At 37.8% G+C, this 20,557-nt stretch overlaps 1 protein-coding gene across 1 annotated transcript in view; it reads right to left on the bottom strand.

The window, feature by feature from the left end:
• The window catches only part of axl (AXL receptor tyrosine kinase), a 53,102-nt gene that overhangs the window by 9,965 nt on the left and 22,580 nt on the right, over window positions 1-20,557 (bottom strand). Inside the window, exons 8-12 of the mRNA XM_084126238.1 lie at window positions 12,863-13,002; window positions 9,125-9,269; window positions 9,012-9,029; window positions 6,362-6,491; window positions 4,802-4,893 (exon numbers count right to left, since the gene is read on the bottom strand). Of these exons, the coding sequence (XP_083982364.1) occupies window positions 4,802-4,893; window positions 6,362-6,491; window positions 9,012-9,029; window positions 9,125-9,269; window positions 12,863-13,002 (525 nt within the window). The remainder of the gene's footprint in view (window positions 1-4,801; window positions 4,894-6,361; window positions 6,492-9,011; window positions 9,030-9,124; window positions 9,270-12,862; window positions 13,003-20,557) is intronic.

The raw sequence follows: 20,557 nt of genomic DNA, 5'->3' as shown, positions 1-20,557 counted from the left end.
AAATTTGGCACAGATTGATTTAATGTGAATCGTTACTTGGTAGTACCGACGTAATTCGGTCAGTGCCATTAGAGTTCAGTACCCAACCCTAATGATAATCGTATGTGTAGGGTTCGCTTATCGTGTTGTGTTTTTGATTGAAAGTTAAATGTCTTGTACGAAAACAAAGAATGATGCTATTCCCATGAATTCCCATCTCAAATTCAAGATATTACAGAAAAAATGCTCTTGCTTAATAATATTCTAATAATAATAATAATGAACAAAATAACAATAATGGTACAATATTCTGGTGGTCCGAGATCAAAAAGTGGATTAAAACCTGATGAACAATACAATGAAGCAAAAGGAAATGGTACAGAGCCCCTAAAGGGACATGGTGAAGGAAAACAAAATTGAGATGGAGGAAAAAGTATTTGTCAATGCTTTTGCGTTCTCTCGCAAATGTTTTGCATTCCTTTCGAGAAAATTTGGTTTTGCTTGCAAAGAGCTCAAAAGGTTTTGTGAGCGAACGCAAGGTTTCTTGGGGGAACGCAAAACATTTGAGAGAAGGAGGGAACAGGAGACGTTACGGCGACGTGACGACGTAATTTGGATCACTTCAGGGAGCCCTATAATCTTCGAGTGTCTACAGAACGAGCCAATTAACGTTGGCGTGCGTGAATCGTGTCACGCGCCCCGGCCCGCAGCGCGGGTATAAACAGGAAGCGGGCGCACGCACCTTTGTTTTTCCCTGAGGAGCCGAGATCATGATGGCCGTGCAGCTATGGTCAGCAGCCGTGGCGAAGTTACGTCGACGTGACAACGTAATTGGGATCCCTATGGAAAACGCCACATCCAGCGCCCTACGCAAGACTCTCCAACCCCCAACTGACTGGGGCGGAAGCCTGTGTAGAGGGAGTTCAAACTGCTGTTCCGTTATAACCCACACAGTGGAACTCTTAGATAACACTGGGAAAGCGTGCCTTTCCAGGGGAGAGGGACGCTGCGGAAACCACATCCTGCCCAAAGGGAGGCAACATGTGGAGAATACACATATGGACTGGCCGGTTAGGGGCAGTACGACATATTGAATGTCACTGGGGTGAAGGGGGAGATTACACCGGACAGTGACGGCAGAGCGGACTCTGCCAAGGGAAAGACACAAGCTCACCACAGAGAGCTGATCGTGGAAGAATACTTATATGGGATCGCCACAGGGATCACCACATTTGGAACCCAGCCTAGCACAAGTTAAAAGTAAATCAGAACTAGGCCTGGCGTCGGACGCTCCGCAACGTCCGACTGCCGAAGGGGTGTCTTTAACATTTCAAAGCCGCGATGTACAGAAAATCACACAAAGATATAGAAGAAAATGTATAAAAACATTTTGGATCAATAAAACTAAGAAATAACATAAATAACTCCAGAAAGGCCACAGACAGGATTTGCATTTCACATACAAATCAAATTAAATCGGCTAAATTACCTGTGCGAGCAGGATCTATACACCACAACATCGATAAACCGAAAAAATAAACAATTAATTTACTAAATTAAATTAGAACAGAATATACCTTTCTAATAAATAAAAATACAAAACGAAATAAATCAGAATCATAGATGAGCAAATGTGTGCAAAATGCCTAAAGTGCAGGGGAACATATATTCAAAACACAAGCCACAAATAGTTAGATTAGATAACCCTGACAGATCAATAAATAAAATAAAAATAAAGAAATTATTAAAATAACGATAGTAGCCAGAATTTTCAACTTTGTCTTTTTAACTGCAGAAACAACAATATGCTAAACTGGAGTGGCAGTCTTTTTAGCTAAAAATGTTCACACTCACAGCATCCAAAAATCAAATTAGAACCGGCTGAAAAGTTTTGAAATCACTTGTACCCTACCTGATCGAGAGAACAAATCCAATCTTTCACTCTGTCTGTGTCCGTTGGAGTCTTTTCAAATTGTGCGCGCGGATAAAATACATTCTAACGTGAAACTTGTTAACGTTGGCCGGCAGAAGTGCGATCATGGTTTTCCTGATGCTAAATCCAGCCTTGGAGAATATCCTTTCTGACGGTGTACATCCACACTTTATATTTTCTTATCCCAGACATTGTTATTTTAAAGATTTAAATCCTTGCCGCCAAGACGCTCCTCTGTCGGTTACGGATTGAAAGTGAAACTTAAATCTGTCTCGCGGACGCGGGTGTTTGGATTTATTCACGCACGTTAAAAAATATTTATTAAAAGCTTATTTCTTTGCACATTTTTATATACAGCATTATCATAATAGGCTGAATATTAACGTATTGACAGAAAACCGGTAGTTCTATGTGAAATCAGACATTGAGCGCCCTCATATAGCCAAAGTGGCATGATCCTCGTTTCATAACACCACTGCGAAGATTCGACTGTGAGATCGGTAGTCGAATCAGGCTCCTCCAATCGAAGCATCGAATCTTCGACTATTTGGGGTCACCCCTAGTTGGCTCCATACCGAAAAAAGAGATCCTCTGCCCGGGGGTGAGTTTGCTCTTTTCCCAGTTGACCCGGGTCGATCGCTGCAAACCAATCTTGGGGACTTGAAAATGCACTTGAAAATGCGTTTCCGTGGAAGCATCTTGAACGGCAGCCTGTGAAGGGACCGGTTCAGGACACGCAGGTCCAAGATTGGTCATAACCCACCGCCTTTCTTGGGTACAATGAAGTACGGGCTGTAGAAGCCGGTCTTCATATCGGCTGGAGGGACTGGACTGCAATCTCTGCCTGGAGCGCAGGGGCATTGTCCGCCTGAACACGGGTGAACTGAATGCCACTGAAGACTGGGGGGACGTAACGTCGAACGTGAGCGACTGATAGGGAACTGCATTTAGCAGCAGTGTGTACACTGCCAAAGAGAAATCTGAAGAACTCTATGATGTTGCAAGACTGTTTTGCTCTACAAATGAACCCCGAATGGAAATCAAGATAGAAAGGGAGTGAGAGCAAAAACAAAATATTATGGAACTTGTCCAGATGACATAAACCCTCCACCTTTTACTACAAAACAAGATCACATTCATATGAACGCCATCATGACCGTACTCTCTCACTATCTCACAACACATGACGTCAGGCTTCCCTGGAAATCTCTGGATCAGATACCAGACCTTGAGATAATGCAGATGTTTCTACTCTAGAGCAACACTCAGCTTTTGTTTCAGCGATTGAACTCATGACAGCACTGAGATATGCATGAGGGTTACAGTATAGCCAATATTTGTAAATACTTTTACACATCTCATTTACTTTCATTCAATTCAAATGCACTTGGATGGATGTGTATCCCTGATGTTAAAGGAATATTTCAGGTTAAGAGACAGTTAATCTCTCTCTCTCTCTCTCTCATGTCCTAATTTTGTCAAATTGGACTTGTTCCTGGGTCAACATATTTTGTTCATTCCTGTGATATTTTGTTCATTCCCAACATTCCTGTCCGAAAAAGTAGTCCTTACCTCATCCCAACCCCTAAACCTAACCCTACTCATAACTTATCCCTAAAATCAGAGGGAAATGATAGATGAATAACACTGATGTAGAAGCACCTTACCCTGGTTGTAAGCCTAAACTTGACATAAACTGTAAACTTCTCCCTCAAATCTGATTGATTGATTGGAAAGTTGTTCCAGGATCAACAAAGATGTTGATCCAGGAACATGTTTTACTCTGTGAAATCAGGTTCTTCATGTGTGCACGTAAAACTACTGTATCTTTGGGAGTTTTAGTCCATCAAAGTGATGACAAATAGAGTAAATAGAGGACATTTTGTCCAGTCCTTTCTGAAACCCCTTTAAATGCCTGTTTGAGGGTCAAGACTTGGTTTTAGCGATAAGGTTATATTAGCTTTAGGCACTTAGTTGTGATGGGTAGGGTTAGGTTAAGGAGCTAGAGATTGCATTTTGTCAATTAATGTCCTTACAAAGATAGATGTACGAGAATGTGTGTGTTGGGTTATGTCAGGTTTCAAAGCCAACACCCATTTATCATGTTTCTATATTATGCTAAAAATGTTTTTCTTCATCTGTTTTTCTCAAGGTTCTCTTCTCCCTCTTTCTATCCAGTTTTGTTGCTCCTGCATGTTGAGGCACGTCAGTGTCAATCTGTCCCTGTCAGTAATAGATCCAGCAGTTTGAGGGTGAAATGTGATGCCAGGTTATGAGTGCATGCTTATTTCCTTCAAACCTCTGCCAAACAACAGTGAACACATCTCAAGTGTACTCAGAAGCGAGGTTGGCTGATCTTCCTTCATGAAATACTGTTGAGACCATTAACTTACATATATTCTTCACATCATCATGAAATTATGCATTTTATGATAGTAAGTTTCCTGAGAGAAATAGCACTGCTTACAAGACAGCTAAAGAAAAGTGTTAAAGTTTAGGTTTTAGTCTTCAGTCTGTGCGAATGTAATGCTGACACTCAACTTTTCTGTCAGACAGGTGTGAGAGTCAATACAACACAACAGCGTCTTTTCTTTGTAAAGGCGACAATGGGAGGATATAAAATACTAACTCAGTATGTTAACCTTTCCATGACATCATTTACAGCGTAAAAGTATAAGGGAGATTTTCAAACCTACAATTTAACTAGCAGTATAAGTTTGGTAAAAACTAAAACTAGAAAGCCCATCTAAGATGTGGAGTTGAAGCCCATCTAAGACTTTCATTGATCCATTTTTGACCAGGTGTTACTGTTCTAGTTACAGCTTCATGTGCAAGTAAAGACTCAGAATAAGACAGTTTCATAAATGGCTAGAGAAAAAGCAAACTCACGTGTAGCTTCTGTCGTGCGTCGGCTGTACGTGCGACGAGCTCGGTATCGAACCACGAGTTCACCGCTCTCCATCATGGGTTCAAATGCCTCACTGTACAACACACACAAATATACATCTTTCACATGAAACAGAACCCCTTTGTATTTTCCATTCATTTATTCAGTCAGTGTATTTTTTGGTAATGTTAAATACTTATATTATACCTATAGTAAACGTTACTAAACAAAAATATGTACACTTAACAGATATTCCACATTTTCTCATTAATTAATTTTACTAAAAAGAATGATGCCCGACCCCATGGAATCAAAATTATGTTGCAATTAAAACGCATGTCCTATATAAGGTTATGAATGGATGATGGCGCTTATTTCCAGCATCTTAGGCCATTGGCAGAGAAACACTCTGGACAGATGACCAGTCCATCATAGTGCTAATACACACAGACACACACTTACATTCACATTTACAGCTACTGACAATTAATTCACCTGTGCCACATGTCTTTGAACCGTGGGGAAAACCCTGCACAGGGAGAACATGCAAACTCCTCATGCAAGCTAAAGTTATGACAGTCAGGAAAGAACTCCTACAGATATATGCACTTAAAATGCACAGTGTTCCCTTTCTTGGAAAATAAACTAAAACATTGATGACATCATCACCAACTCATGGGTGCATACAGTTTTTTGTCCAATGATGTAAACAGCAAGCTGCAAAATTTATGTCATCGTGTCTAGTCAATTGTGGAACAATTTGGGTGAAAAACAAGGATTACATCTTAAGAGTTTCTATCTTTAAGAGGACCTATTATGCCCTTTTACAAAGTCTTTTGGGCTCTACTAAAACAGGTTTCATACTTAAATGTAAAAAAAAAAAAAAAGATTATTTTTCTCCATATTCTCCATTGTTGCAGCTCCTCTCTTCCCAGTCTGTCAGTAACGCTCTGGGGTGCGTTTCCTGAAAGCATCGTTGGCCAACTATGGTCGCAAGTTCCGTCGTTACCAATAGAGTTCAATGGACATTGCGATGAACTTGCGACCATAGTTGGCCAACGATGCTTTCGGAAAACGCACCCCTGTTTAGTTCCTGTCTCTATGAAGCTCCTCCTTCTGAAAAGCACACTGTGCTCTGATTGGTTGGATGGATCAGTGTGTTGTGATTGGTTAAGCGCTTCGAGTGTGTTTGGGAAATATCCCGCCCCTTACCATAACCGCCAGTTTCAACACACTACTAACTAACTCAACCAGGCCCCGCCCCTTTATTCTGTGCATTAATTATTTAAATGAGGAATATTGTGACGTGTTCGTTCCCGGAAGAAACTCAAGACTACATTGGAGGCGTTTCAGGGAGTTCAGAAACACTGACACTGATATAGAGAATAAGTGGCTGTTTGCACGACTTTAATTTTTAATCAGTCAATCAGTTTCCTGCCATTTTTCAGTTAAGTTTAATAGTAGCATTGACATCTCTGCTGTCAGAATCCTGAAAAGAAAAGCACAGAAAATGTGTGTGGCCACTGAATGGAAAAGACGGTAAAAGCCTTATCACCACCCACCCGAAGCGTGTCTCCTTCCGCCTCAGCCTGGTCACGTACACAGCCAAGAGCACAGCTAGAGCGACGGCGACGGCGATGGCCATCACCACGTACCACCAGTGCCAGGAGAACGTCGGAGGACTCGAGAGACCTGATGTAAAAAGACAATTATTTCCATTTAAACTTGAGTATAAAGAGGAAAAACATGCAAGCACTGATGTGTATGTATAGCTTTGTTTCAAAACCTAGCAAACTGCCTATTAAACAGGATTTCAAAGCATGACAACCTCTGAGTGTAATGTATTTTCTGTCTGTGCTTTTGTTTTGTAGACACTTTTTACATTTTTGAAGAAAGAGTGGTGCTTTTCCTTTTCCATCTCTACAAAGCTACGAATGGATTCAGAATCAGAATATCTCAACAAGTCTCCACATTAGAGAAATTAACAGTGAATAAGAGTGTGTCATATATAATAGAGATCAGTGTTGGCAACATAGCGACTTTTCAGACCAATTTAGCGACTTTTTCAAAAAAGTAACTAGCAACAAATCTAGGGACATTTTGGACTGCTGGTAAACGTAGTCAACCACTACTGTATATCATACTCTTTTCCATTGTCTGACAGAAAATTTGAAAATCAGAATAGCTTTTTTGGACGATCGACTATATATTATATTAAAATATAGCATATGAGCATGGATTAGGAGAGAAAACGGTTGTAAAGATCTGACAGTTAGCACATCATCTAATGGCATTTAGCTACTTTCCATTGAAAATAGTTGGCAACACTGATAGTGACTGATTTACTGTTGAGCACGCAAATTGCCTTGTGTTGTCCTACTCACGATGCAACGCGGCGTGGCGCTTCTCATGGTCAGTAATTTCCTACAATCAAGCTAAGTTTATGCAGGTATTATTTTCTTATTATTTATCTGGTGGTTCTGTAAAGCACTTTGGTCAGCCTAGTGGCTGTTGTAAATGTGCTATATAAATAAAGTGAACTTGAATCAAATTCTGACAAAATAAAGAAACCTTTAAACATAAGCTGCTACAAAAATGAATGCACTGAGATCCCTATTTCTACCCGGATGTCAAGCTTGATATATTTTTGCTTGACAACATTCTCCTTCCTGAGAAATCTAAGTTACGAAACATGCTTTCTGTTCCTGAAACGCTAGTCCATGCATTCATGAACTCAAGATTATTTAATGCACTGCTGGCTGAATTTCCTGTAGTCTCTATAAACAATCTGGTTCCATTTAATCAAAATGCAGAAGCAACAGTGTCTGGAAAATGTATCATACTTGCCCAGTCTAATCATTGCTGCATTGGCTATTGGCTCTGAATATAAACTCCTAGTTCTTTATTTATTTATTCATTCATGTATTGCCCTCACTCCTCTTGTTGCTCATTGCTGCCTTTCACTTGTCAGAACCGGATGCACACTTGGCAAATGGTTAGACAGATTATAAACAGTTCTGAAATTTGCTGTAGTGTCAGTGGCTAGTTATAGTTATAGCCTTACATTAGAAGAGCATGCACGACTTCGTACTGCAGACTTGTTGTAAATTAGTCACGATTAGTTTAAATGACTGAAGAAGCCATGATCTGATCCTTACAAACAATTGTGAATTTAAACAGGATCATCTAGTCAAATTACACCAGGCTAGATTCAATCATGGCTTGCACGAATAAATAGTGTTGCACTATGCTCACCAGAGCAATATCTGACGTGCATTAATATTTTATGGTCATCTGGTCACCTTAAAGCACATCTGTAAGAGGGTAGAAACTATCTCTCTCTCTTTCTCTGTGTGTGTGTGTGTGTGTGTGTGTGTGTACCTGGTATTCCCTATGTTATGGGGACACAATGTCACCACAAGGATAGTAATACCAGCAAATCTTGACCTTATGGGGACAATTATTTTTTGGTCCCCATGAAAAAAAACAGCTTATAAATCATACTAAATGTAGTGTTTTGAAAATGTAAAAAAAGTTGTGTGTGATGGGCAGGTTTAGGTGTAGGGTTAGTGTAAGGGGAGAGAATATACAGTTTGGATAGTATAAAAATCATATGGGTAGTCCCCATAAAACATGGTAACCTGTGTGTGTGTGTGTGTGTGTGTGTGTCTGGGGGTGGATGTGTGTTTTGTTCAGTTGGTCATTGGTTGGGTTAGCTCATTAAATGACCTCAGTGCATGATGTCCATATTTGCAACAGGGTGTGCTACTTCTAGAAATCGTCCTAAAAATCGTCCTAAAGTCTCTGTTTCTCTTTAAACATGCCTCCCACTCAACAAAACTCCTCACAAGTTCTGTCTGTAACTGCTTTCCTTTCATTTCATTTCTTTCTGTTCCTTTCTTTCCTTAATTTGTCTTTTTCTTCCTCTTTTTCTGAAACAGCAACAGCAAACATTTCAAGAAGGGCACTAAATAAGGGAAGTAAAAGGAAAAGTCCACTTCCATATCTTGTGTGGGTCCGGATTTCTTGTGGCACCAAATCACATATATGTCTCAGTAAAATAACATCTTGATTAACACATACACATGTAAAAAGGTTTCTTTCAGGGTTAGGTTAGGGTAGAACAAATAGAATTAGATCAATATAAAAAGACTAATGAAAGACTAATAAAAGTCAATGGGAAGTTCTCACTCGTATGTGCATGTCACTCACCTCTAGATTGCCCGGTTTCTGCAAAACATTGCAAGAAAAGAGACCATTAACATTGAGTGGAAATGTTTGACCAGCACTGAGTATTTTAGATTATCGTCTGTGTGCTTTCATACCTGGATGAAAGAGCGTGATGGTTTGGAGGGGCGTCCATGGTCCCTGTCCTGCACCGGTGTACGCACACAGTCTGAAGGAAACGTTCGACAGAGGAGCTGAGAGATTGACAAGCATCTCTGTGTCCAAACCCGTGTCCACCAGAACCTGCCAGAATGGACATATACAGACGAATCAGTGAAATGATGGGCCCTATTTTAACGACCTAACCGCATGGCGCAAAAATGGTCGGTGCACCCGGCACATGGTCTAAAAGGGTTGTCCCTATTCTCTTGATGAGTAATGGGTGTGTTTTGGGCGTAACGTCCCAGCTAGCAAAAAGTCGTCTATTAGACGTTGAATAGACGTAAATCTTCAACGTCTAATTATGACTTTTCAACGTTGAAAACAGGTCGATCTTCATCGTCGTGATGGAATATGTAAAACTCTTTAAATTTATTTTAGATAATAATGAACATGGTTTGGTAGTTTGTTTTTCTCCGTTATTTTAGCATGTATAACAGACTTATCCTGTCTTAGATTATCAGTTGAAAACACGTAGTCAAACAGTCTGGCCGAAACTACTTAACCCTCTGAGGTCGGCAAACGCGCGGGCGCGTTTTGCTGGATTTTCTCCACATTGTAGCACTATAAACTTAAATTACTCCGTCATTTATGGTCATACAGAAAAAAGAAATATAAAAAAAGAATCTGTGATATTTCTACTTTTGTATGTGTCCACTTACAATCAAATCAAAACATTGTGCTTTTGTAAAATAAAGAAAATAAACAGGGTGTGCATTCTGCCTCTCCGTCTCGGTGAACTTTTTTTTCTTGAGCACGTCTATAAACTGAAACCAAACTCAGCGAATACTTGTCACACATTTATGAGCCATACACCTTTATAAACATTTAAGTGTGTACTTTAAAATGATCGGATCCAAAACGAAAACAAATATTCTCTGTTTAAGTAATTTGTATAAAACCAACAAGATGTCCAGTATCTCAAACGCTTGCTCATTATATTTAATTTGAACACGCCCACTCGCGCAAAAGAGATTCACATGCAAATCTCCACATGGAACGCGAACGCGCTCGTTACCTCAACAACAAAACACCAAAACACTTCACTTCACTTTTCATCGAGTTTGAAAGACGCGCCTGAGCTTACATTGGATTTACATCAGAAGAAGAACGCGATTTGAAGACAAGAAAGATGTAAGGTAAGAAATTCTTACATATTAGTTTGTTATTGTTGCATAAATGTCACATTGCAGTTGAACTGTTGCTAGATATATGGGGAATATTATAATATTTAGACCCGTGTTTACTGTTACTGTGTTTGTGGATATCTGCTCAAACGTAGATATGTATATGGTAACCATAATGTTTTATATTTGAGCGCGACCGCGTTTGAATGTATCATATTTTGGATCGTGATCGCGTTTGAATGTATCATATTTTGGATCGCGATCGCATTTGAAAAGCAAAACGCACCAAACGGCTTCATGTTTTTACTATTATCTCATTTCATATCATCATAACGAATGGAAACATTTGAAGTAACATGATAATCAATATATATTTCTCTAGCTTAGTTGTTACTGAAATCTTTTGGAAGATTTACAGGCTGCTATAGGTTATTGTTATTATTATTTTATCCAGCACTGCGCATAGCTTATGCCTACAAGGCACAACAAACCTGGTGTTCATTATATTATATATTGTTGGAAACATTTGTGTGTGTGTGTGTGTGTGTATTCTGTGAATTTTAAAAAGCAATTTTAACCAGAAAAATCTAATATTTATTTCCAAAATCGTGCAGGCCTTTCTCTTGATATCAGTATGTTCACTTTTTTTTTCAGGGCCCAGATGCCACTGAGGACTTCAACATTCACATGAGTCTCTGTACATGAACATGGTAAAGTGAAAATCAAACACCTTGGAAATGAAAGGTATGTACAATGTTTTTAGGAATGGCACAAAGGTCTCTGTCTTTGGATCATTGTTTTCAATAAGTGCTTTTTTGGCATTTGTTGTGTATCTTTGGATTATGTTGGGATATTTTGGGGATATTTAATTTTATTTTATCAATCAATAAATTCCACTAGAAACAAACCTTGTAAAATTTTTAAATCAATGTATTGTCTTATCTGAATGAGCAGTCGGGGTGATTTTCACATAGTTTTAGAGCAAATATTCTAGGCTACATCATACAATTTTCAAAAGTCTTGTGAAGAAATAATCAGTATGGGTTTCATGGCCTTATTTCAGTGAGAATTTTTTTTTGTATTTTCACAAACCACGCATAAATGTCAATATCTCAAAACTACAAACTTTTACATACATGCTGCTGATATATTTTTGTAGCAGAGTTTGTGCTGAATACAGTGTAATTAGACTTTAGCCATGAAAATGTCACAAGTAACAGAAATAACCAGAAATGTCAGAGCATGTCAGAACACCTCCAGGGCCCAGAAAACAGCTCAGACCTCAGAGGGTTAATTGAAATCATGCTGAAAACCAGTCCAAGGCCGAATTATTTTCAACCATATTTCGACGTTGAAAGACGGTAATTGTTTACTGGGGTGCAATAAACCAATCAGAGTCTCATCTCCCATTCCCTTAAAATGCCAGTTGCGCTCACGCCATGGTGGATTCGCAATTTACATGACGGAATTTGATAGTGGAAAGACCGAATGCGTCTCCAGAGCGCAAAAGGATCTGCTCATGCGCGAGGTTAAAGCTCGCAAGCAGAACATCTACGGGACAAGCCGGATTAATTCCACCATATCTTTATGTACACAATAATAATCTTTTACATTGTAATCCTTTTATTTTTAATATTTGGCATGTTTGTGTACTGCTGTGTGTCCCTGTGTGTGTAATAAGCAGAGTGTATGCGCGTTGTGGACCCGCCTATAGGAGCACATTACTAACACGCTCTTTAAATAACAAAAAAAATATTACGCCATTGACTTTAGACCAGGTTTCAGTTGGTCAATGGCTCAGTCTATTTCAGTGCCTCAAAATAGCAACGCACCAACAATGCGGCAGAACACACACTCGTTCTCAGACCAGCACGCCCATGGGCGCACAGATAAGCACAAATGCATTTGCTATTTAAACAACACGCAGGATGTGAAAATGATAACTGCGTCGGGCTGAAACTAGCAAAAAACACTTGCGTTGCGCCTGGCGCTGCATTGCACGGGGTGTATGATAGGGCCCGATATGACAACAATTGAACCCTGCTGAAAAAAACAGCATTGCTGGTCACCAGCATTAGGTATGTTCTTCATGCTGGGACCTGCGTGGGACCACTAGACCAGCTCTAACCAGCATAAACCAGCCTGGAACAACATGGAGTTCATGCTGCTTTATGCTGGATTTTCAGCAAAGCAAATAAGATGTTCGAGTCAACATGAAACACTGATTTCTGTAAACTGATGGATCGACACAGCTATGGGGTTATACGTTATGGGGACAAAATGTCTGAAATCCTTGTCTGAAGGAACAGGAAAACAGTTTATAAATCATACTGTGATGTTTGTTTGTTTTTTTATGTAAAAACACAAAGTTGTGTGTGATGAGCAGGTTTAGGGGTAGAGTTAGTGTAAGGGGAGAGAATATACAGTTTGTACAGTATAAAACCATTATGTCAATGGTAGAGTTCCCATTAAACATAAAAACCAATGTGTGTGTGTGTGTGTGCGTACGTGTGTGTGCGAGTGTGTGTCTGTGTGACTGTTTACAGTTACCTTATCCACACTCGGCGCACTGTACTCTATCATGTATCCCTGCAGTTGGCCGTTAATCTTTCCAGAAGGTTCGGACCATCTCAGGAACACTTCTGTTCCGTTCACCACAACCGTCACATTGTCTGGGGCCGAATCCGGAACTAAAACAAATAAAACAACAACAATAATCAAAACTGTGTGACAGGAAGAAAACCAACAGAACCAACATAGAGCATCTACACTCTTGTTGCTTCTCAGTGGATAAGATGCTTAGATGCCCTATTTTCTGAGAGACTCGATGCGGCTAGATTTGCGATCATGCTTTCATTTCATTTATAAAGATTACACTCATTTGGCTAGGGGCTCATCTCTACAACATATGAGATATATAGCTTCACTTGAGAGTTCATGTGTCCCAAAAATGAGTTTCAAAGAGAGAGTTGTGACAAAGGAAGACACTTACTACTAACGAATCACGTATATACATCATATGCAGGAATATAACAGACAAAATGTAATGTCTTTTTGTTTAGTTTTTTGTACATAGATGAACCCTCTGGTGCTCTTCACGTATCGGTCAAAAATTACCTAATTTTTTATTTTATTTCAATGAAATGAATGTACTATATTTCAGTTTGATAGTGTGTTTTATTTAATATTTTCTATTTTTAGGGGTTTTTCTGGTACTATTATATTTACTATACTAATATATATATATATATATATATATATATATATATATATATATATATATATATATATAAAAATGATTTATAATCCATTAATTCACTTTTTGAGCATAGACCTGAAAATGGACTTTCCAACTTAAACTGTCGTGAATGTTGAATGCTGAAGAGCACAGACTGAAGTTGGATCTGTTTTCAAAGAAGATTATTGCTAAAGTGAAAATGCACAAAAATACTATTTTCAATTTTTATATGAAATATATATTTTCAAAAACACATTTTACTCTAAAAATGCAAGAAAATCAAAGCATCACATATTAGTGACATTGGTAACACTTTATAATAACTGCACGCTATTAATCATTTGTTAAGAATTAGTAAACAGTTAATTCATCATTTATAAAGCATTAATACACTGTAAAAAAAGATTTTTTGGTGAAGTAAATACTACTGAAAAAAACAATGTAATTTACATGAAAAAGTTAGTTCAGGCAAGAATTAAAAAAACCAAGTAAATTCCATATCAGTACTTAATTCAAGCGAGTAGAAATGAAAGCGTAAATATCAACTCAATAAAATTAAGTAAAAATTACTCAACTTTTCTGATACTGGGGTTCCCATCATGCACTGGACCTTGAATAATTAATGAGGTTAATTTTTCACTGGTTTCCAGCTGTATTTACACTGTTTTATCATTGCTTTTGTTGTCAGGATTAGTAACTTGCCATTTTGTGACATTTCGAGTAAATTTTCTGCTCAAAATGACACATTCAAACACAAAAACGATCCATCAAATGTTACCGTCATTGTGTATTGTCTACCAAGTATTGAGGTCTTTGCATTCACATGATGCTTAACATCTGACATGCTGTAGTATAAATTACTTAGATAATCTAAGTAAAGCACATACTATAAATGACTGGTATAATTCAATATTATTGTTTGAGTGAAATGTAATGCAAAGGAAATTTCAACTAAATCGATATTAATCAACCTTTTACTAGCCAAGTTAAAATTACTTATTTTTTGTGTTACTTTCACTTAACTAGGTTAAGTAAAGTTTACTTAATTCCATATTCCAAGTAAATTTAACTTAAAGATTTATAATTAAAGCTACTGATGAATATGTTTAGGTTTTTACTTGGCAAATCTTTGTAAATTTACTAGCATTTTCTGAGTGAAAAAAGTTGCCTAGCTTTTTTCAAGTAAATCCTACTCCAAATTTTTTTCAGTGTATATACATTATTAAGCAGTTTATAAATACGGCTATACATGCTTTGATCTTGATTTATAAGCATATATATAATGTGCTTAATAATTGTATTTTCATAATTTATTAATGATCAATTTATCATTTTAAATGAAGTATAGCATTATTTATAAACCAGTTATTTAGGTGTTGTCATTGATTCATAAGATCACTTAGAAAGTGTAAGTAAATGTAGTAAATTCAGGTAGTTATAAAGCATTTAGTAGTGGTCAGTTATTGTAAAATACAATTATTAAACACATTATAGATATGCTTTTAAATCAAGAATACAACATTTATAACTGTATTTATAAACTGCTTATTAATATCTATTAATGCTTTATAAATGATGAATTAACTGTTTACTAATGCTTAACTAATGATTAATAGCGTGCAGTTATTATAAAGTGTTACCGTGACGTTTGTCCATCGCCGCTACACTTACCAGCTGATTTAATGGCATGATCTCTATATTGCTATATTAACTCATTATTATAACAATGCAAAATAACTGTCCATTTCCAAGATGAAAACTACATGCCAGTGACTTGTGATGTGATGTGGTCATGCGACAACAATGTGAAACATTGCACAAGGCCTAGTGTAACACTCTTTCACATTTTTTAATTAATAGATATTATAAGTGTTCTCTGTGGTATTCAGCAAGTAGTAAGATTGTATTACAGTCTGAACAAATTTACGCTTTTGATATATTCTGCAAAAGTGTAAGAAAGAGCCTCTTTTACTTTTCTCTCGGTTTCTTTGTCAAACTCATTGCACTTCTGCCGTCTCTGTTTCTAATCCAGAGCAGCAGAAATAACAACACAGACTGGCAACGGCCGCGGTAATGGGCTGGAAATAGCTCTGACTGTGTGTGTGTGTGTGTGTGTGTGTGTGTGTGTTTGCCAACATCCCAGAACAGAATTCTCTTAAACATCAGGCTCAAAACAAATCAAAACAGTTTCTTAGTATATTTTTTTCTCCATTTCAGGTATGATAGAAAGCTTATTCTTTGTCACTCCATCCTGTAAATCCTCGTCCCTGCGCTGGAGACGTCGAGGATCATGGCGTGGCATTCAGATGATGTTATCAGGAGGAGTTTCACGTCTGATTGTTTCCACATGTGTCTCTGGCTCATGGCTGTGAAAAGCGCTCTGCCTTCCTCTCCCATTTCTACAGCCTAACCTTCTCTCTCAATAACTTTCCTTTTGGGAATTCTTCTTTTAAATTTTCAGTACGATCAAGCAGACCGTTCAAAGAAACCAGGATAAATAGGGGGACAGGAAACTGGCTGTCACTAAAACTGGAAGGACCAATAGGTATTGTTGGGGTTGTTGCAGTTTTGATCCTACTCTATTCATCACTACTTAAAATGTAACCAGGCCATGTTTTACCAGTAAACCTCAGTCAGCACTTTGACTATGAAACTATGAGTCGAGTGTTTCTTTGAGCACATGTGCTGCGTTACAAGGCCTGAGAACCTCAGTCTTAAAGCAATTAGTCACAAATTGCTTTGTTTACTGTTTGCGGTTGCACACGGTGTAAAATGTGCTTTCAGAAAGGTTTTCTTTGCCTGTTCTCTCGTGCAGACGGGGCTGTGTTTATAGGAAAACACACCACGTACACACACTACAGAAAAACTCAGTTGCCAATTAACCTTCTACTGCTTAATCCTGTTCTGTACACACACACTTCAGTGATTCACGGGAGTGACAACCACATTCTACAACCGAATTAACTCCCCAAAAAATTCAGGTAGAGACAATCGCATTCACACAAAATGATATACAGTGTGTACTGAACTGAACTGAACAACTAGTTGTTAATGCTGTATTTAAACAAGTATGGGCAAGAAGAACACAGGAAAAAAGGTGACTCATTCATGTTGCCAGATCTTGCCAAAAAATACCATAATAAATCAAAACAAATCCAAATGCTTTATATTGAAAATGAGACCAAAATGCCTCATAAGTGGAGATGTCAACACTTCAAGAGTGCGCTCTGTGAAGCAGCCTTCAGAGCTTAAACAAATCATGAGCAGTCAATCATCACAATTTCGGAAGTGATTGGTATTTCATAAACACACAGAACTTGATATTTAGGCAGGGGTGTGAAGTAACGAATTACAAATACTCACGTTACTGTAATTAAGTAGTTTTTTTTCAGAAATGTTACTTTTTTGAGTAGTTTAAAAATTGTGTAATTTTACTTTATACTTGAGTACAATTTAAGTGATGCATCGGTACTTTTATTCCGCTATTTTCCTTCCGTTTGTGGTCGTTACTCATTACATGCTCGTTTTTACATTTTATTTTTATCCATCAACGTGATTGGATCAAGTAATCGGTCTCGTGACTGTCATCAAATCAAATTCTGCATAGAAAACTTTAACCGCTAGCCTACTCATGGCTGCTGTGGAAGTGCATTCTTCAAGCATCAATTCAATCGAGATATCAGCGTCTTCCTCTAATATAGTACATTTCACATTTCTGCTTACTATAATCAGTGTTGTGCCTGAACGCGTTCATTGAACGATAGTTCATGAACTCGTTCATATTTTGGGTGAACATGAACTGAACGTACTGTATTACTGCCTGATGAACGTTACTGTGAACTCGTTCATTCTGGTGTCTGTTCTCTCAGTTTAACTTCATTCAATAGAGTGCCAGATTTCTATAGAGCCTTCCAGGCGAAAACCCGGCTAAAACACACCGTAAACAGGCCTTAATATGTAGTGGAAAAAAACACCCAATCTGGCAACACCAGCCACCAGTGTCACTGACTCTCTTGTTCGATCTCGTTCATCAAAATGAACAAATCTTTTTTCGAGTCATTTCGTTCATTTAAGGGGCTTTAAATGTTATAATATTAACAGAACACATCCACCTACGCAATCTTGATCATATTCTGAATTAAGAAATCATTATAATGCAGTCAAAAATCGTTTACAGGGAACATAAATAATTACTTTACCTTCCGAGTCTTTCGTTCATTTGTCACGTGACAGACGCAATGAATGGATCGTTCATGAACAACTCGTTACAAATCAAAACAAAAAGCAGCAAGGAGGCGTCCTATGATCATTTAAACGAGTTTTATGACAAGGTCGGAGAAAATGAGAAAAATCTGACGCATAGCTTCAGTGTTAAAACTGATCAAATAATTGTCTGTGGTTCTATATGGGCTGTGACAATCATTTTGAAAAATAATATCTCGCAGCAACATGGAAAAAAGAACGATGAACTAGTTAAAGGGGGGGTGAAATGCTATTTCATGCATACTGAGTTTTTTACACTGTTAAAGAGTTGGATTCCCATGCTAAACATGGACAAAGTTTCAAAAATTAAGTTGTACGTTTGATGGAGTATTTCATTACCAAAAATACTCCTTCCGGTTTGTCACAAGCTTCGGAAAGTTTTTTCGAGTATGGGCATGTGTGACGTCAGATGGGGCGGAATTTCCTTATACGGTCCTAAGGGCACTTCTCCCGGAAGGGCGCGCGCGCACCCGTAGACCAGAGCGAGAGAGCGAAAGCAGTACCTCATCTAAGCGCTGCGCTCGCTGCACTCACAGGACTTTGTTTGTTCCCTGCATTTCGACGATGATTGTTTTATAAACAAGGCCCAGTTTGACGCCGGATTTGCAGATCTAATGCTTAAGGATGGAGCAGTCCCAACGATAAAGGTTCACGGTCGTGCGTTGGAACCGCAGGCGGTGAGTAAAACTGCTTCAAAATGTCTGTGTGTTGTTAGCTATCGGCGCGTAAGCACAGCAAGTAAACAACATGATCACGTATAGTTAATGTATCTATGGAGCATGCAATGTATGGTGTGTGTGTGTTTAAATACATGTGTTTAGCTGGCCACTGTAGGTGTCTGTTTGTTTATTGAAACTGCTCGTGATTCTTTAGCTCCGCCCACACGGCACGCCTCCAGCCGCTCGTTTTTTTCCGGAAAGACTCTGTACAGCCTATCTTTCTTTTATAAATATAATAAAACTAAAGACTTTTTGGAGATATGAAGGATGCAATACTACTCTATAGGTACTCAAGATTAACATGAGATTGACTGAAACTGAGTGTTTCACCCCCCCTTTAATTTTTGGAACTGTGAACTTAGTTCAAACTTTTGAGTATGAACTATGAACTGAACTAGTTCATTTTAAAATTTGTGAACTTAACTTTGAACTAGTTCATGTAGAAAGTGAACTTTCCCAACACTGACTATAATATTTATATAGGCTAGCCATTCAGTATGCAGTGCACCTTATAAACCATGGCGTTAACTTGAACTGCATTTCTGTCAGTGCGTGACTAGAGCTTGTTAATAAAAGTTTTTTTATTATTTTTTTATTTATCCATTTCATATAATCCGTCTTCATTTGGCAAGTGCACTTGCGCAAAAACATTTTTCATGTTCAACTTTTGTTTGTGTGTGTGTGTGTGTGTGTGTGTGTGTGCGTGTGTGTGTGGATGCTGCTGATAAAACAGCTTCGCCGAGACTACGGAGACGCATTTGTTTGTGTGTGTGTGTGTGTGTTTGTTTCTTTTGTAAAAGTTTCCTGGATATAACTTCCCTTTTTAATGCACAATTTTCCTTACAAATTATATTATCAGCATTACAATGTGAGTAAATGAGCCGTGTAAAATGTAAGGAATGATACCCCCCTTCTAGAACAATGTGCATTTACATTTAAATTGTATATATTTAATGGCATGGAATTACAGTGTAATTAGTGTTAGCTCACTATCTTAGCTTTTTTCAGTGCATTAGGTGAGGTAATCTGATAATATTAGGGATTCTCATTTCTTTATCAAAACAGAAAAACTGGTACCGTTTTGTAGAGAAATTGGGTATTTTTTAATCTCTATTTAACTCATCTCATGGTGTGTGATGCCATGAGAGCTAAAGGGTTTTTTGAATTATTTGCACAGTTATGAACATTGATATTTTATGTGCAACAATAGCATGCTCAGGCTCAGTGGCCTTATGCCTTATTTTAAATGTTTTTTGTTTGTTTCAAACAATATGATTTAAATGGTGATGAGTGTACTGTTTTGATGCATTTTAAAAAGATGGATGATATATATTATTCAATCTTTCTGACAAAGAACAAAATATAATGTGTATTACAGTATGTACAATGTTCTTTTAATTTATTAATTGTAGTGTATAGTGTTTACTATAAGGGATAGAATCCACAGCTCAGTACTCACTACTCACTACTCATGAGTACTTTTAAATAAGCTACTTATTTAAGGTTATTTAAAGTAGTTTTTTGGACAAGTACTTTTTACTCTACTCACACTACATTTTTTAGAAGGTAATGGTACTTTTACTTGAGTATGTTTTTTCAGTACTCTTTCTACCACTGTATTTAGGGGATTCACTCCCGTATTTAAATGTGGTTGTGCACATGGCCATAGTGTGGCAGACTGTCACTTGTAATATGTGAAGGACAGTGTTAGGGAATAACCAATAATAACTGACATTAAATTGCGTACATTTTCAGTAGCAAAATAATAACTCAGCATTTTTCAAAACAATGTACATTTTTCAGTTCCAGTTCCAGTGTTGTTGTCGTTGTTACATTGTATTTCACATGCCATTTTACAGCTGAAATGAGCAATCAGAAATGCTCTGGTAAAACATCCTCAAACGTGGCACTGAAAGTCTGACCTACTGTAGTGATTCAGTCCAGACAGTTCATTCACAGGAACATTTTCAAGACACATTTTTCTAATAGCAAGATAATGAGGTAAACACTGCTGTTCATAACTTA

Source organism: Abramis brama (assembly GCF_963993115.1).
Source record: "Abramis brama genome assembly, chromosome: 10".
Classification (NCBI taxonomy): Eukaryota; Metazoa; Chordata; class Actinopteri; order Cypriniformes; family Leuciscidae; genus Abramis; species Abramis brama.
The sequence above is the reverse complement of the archived record's forward strand: the minus strand, read 5'-3'. Positions and strand labels throughout refer to the sequence as shown.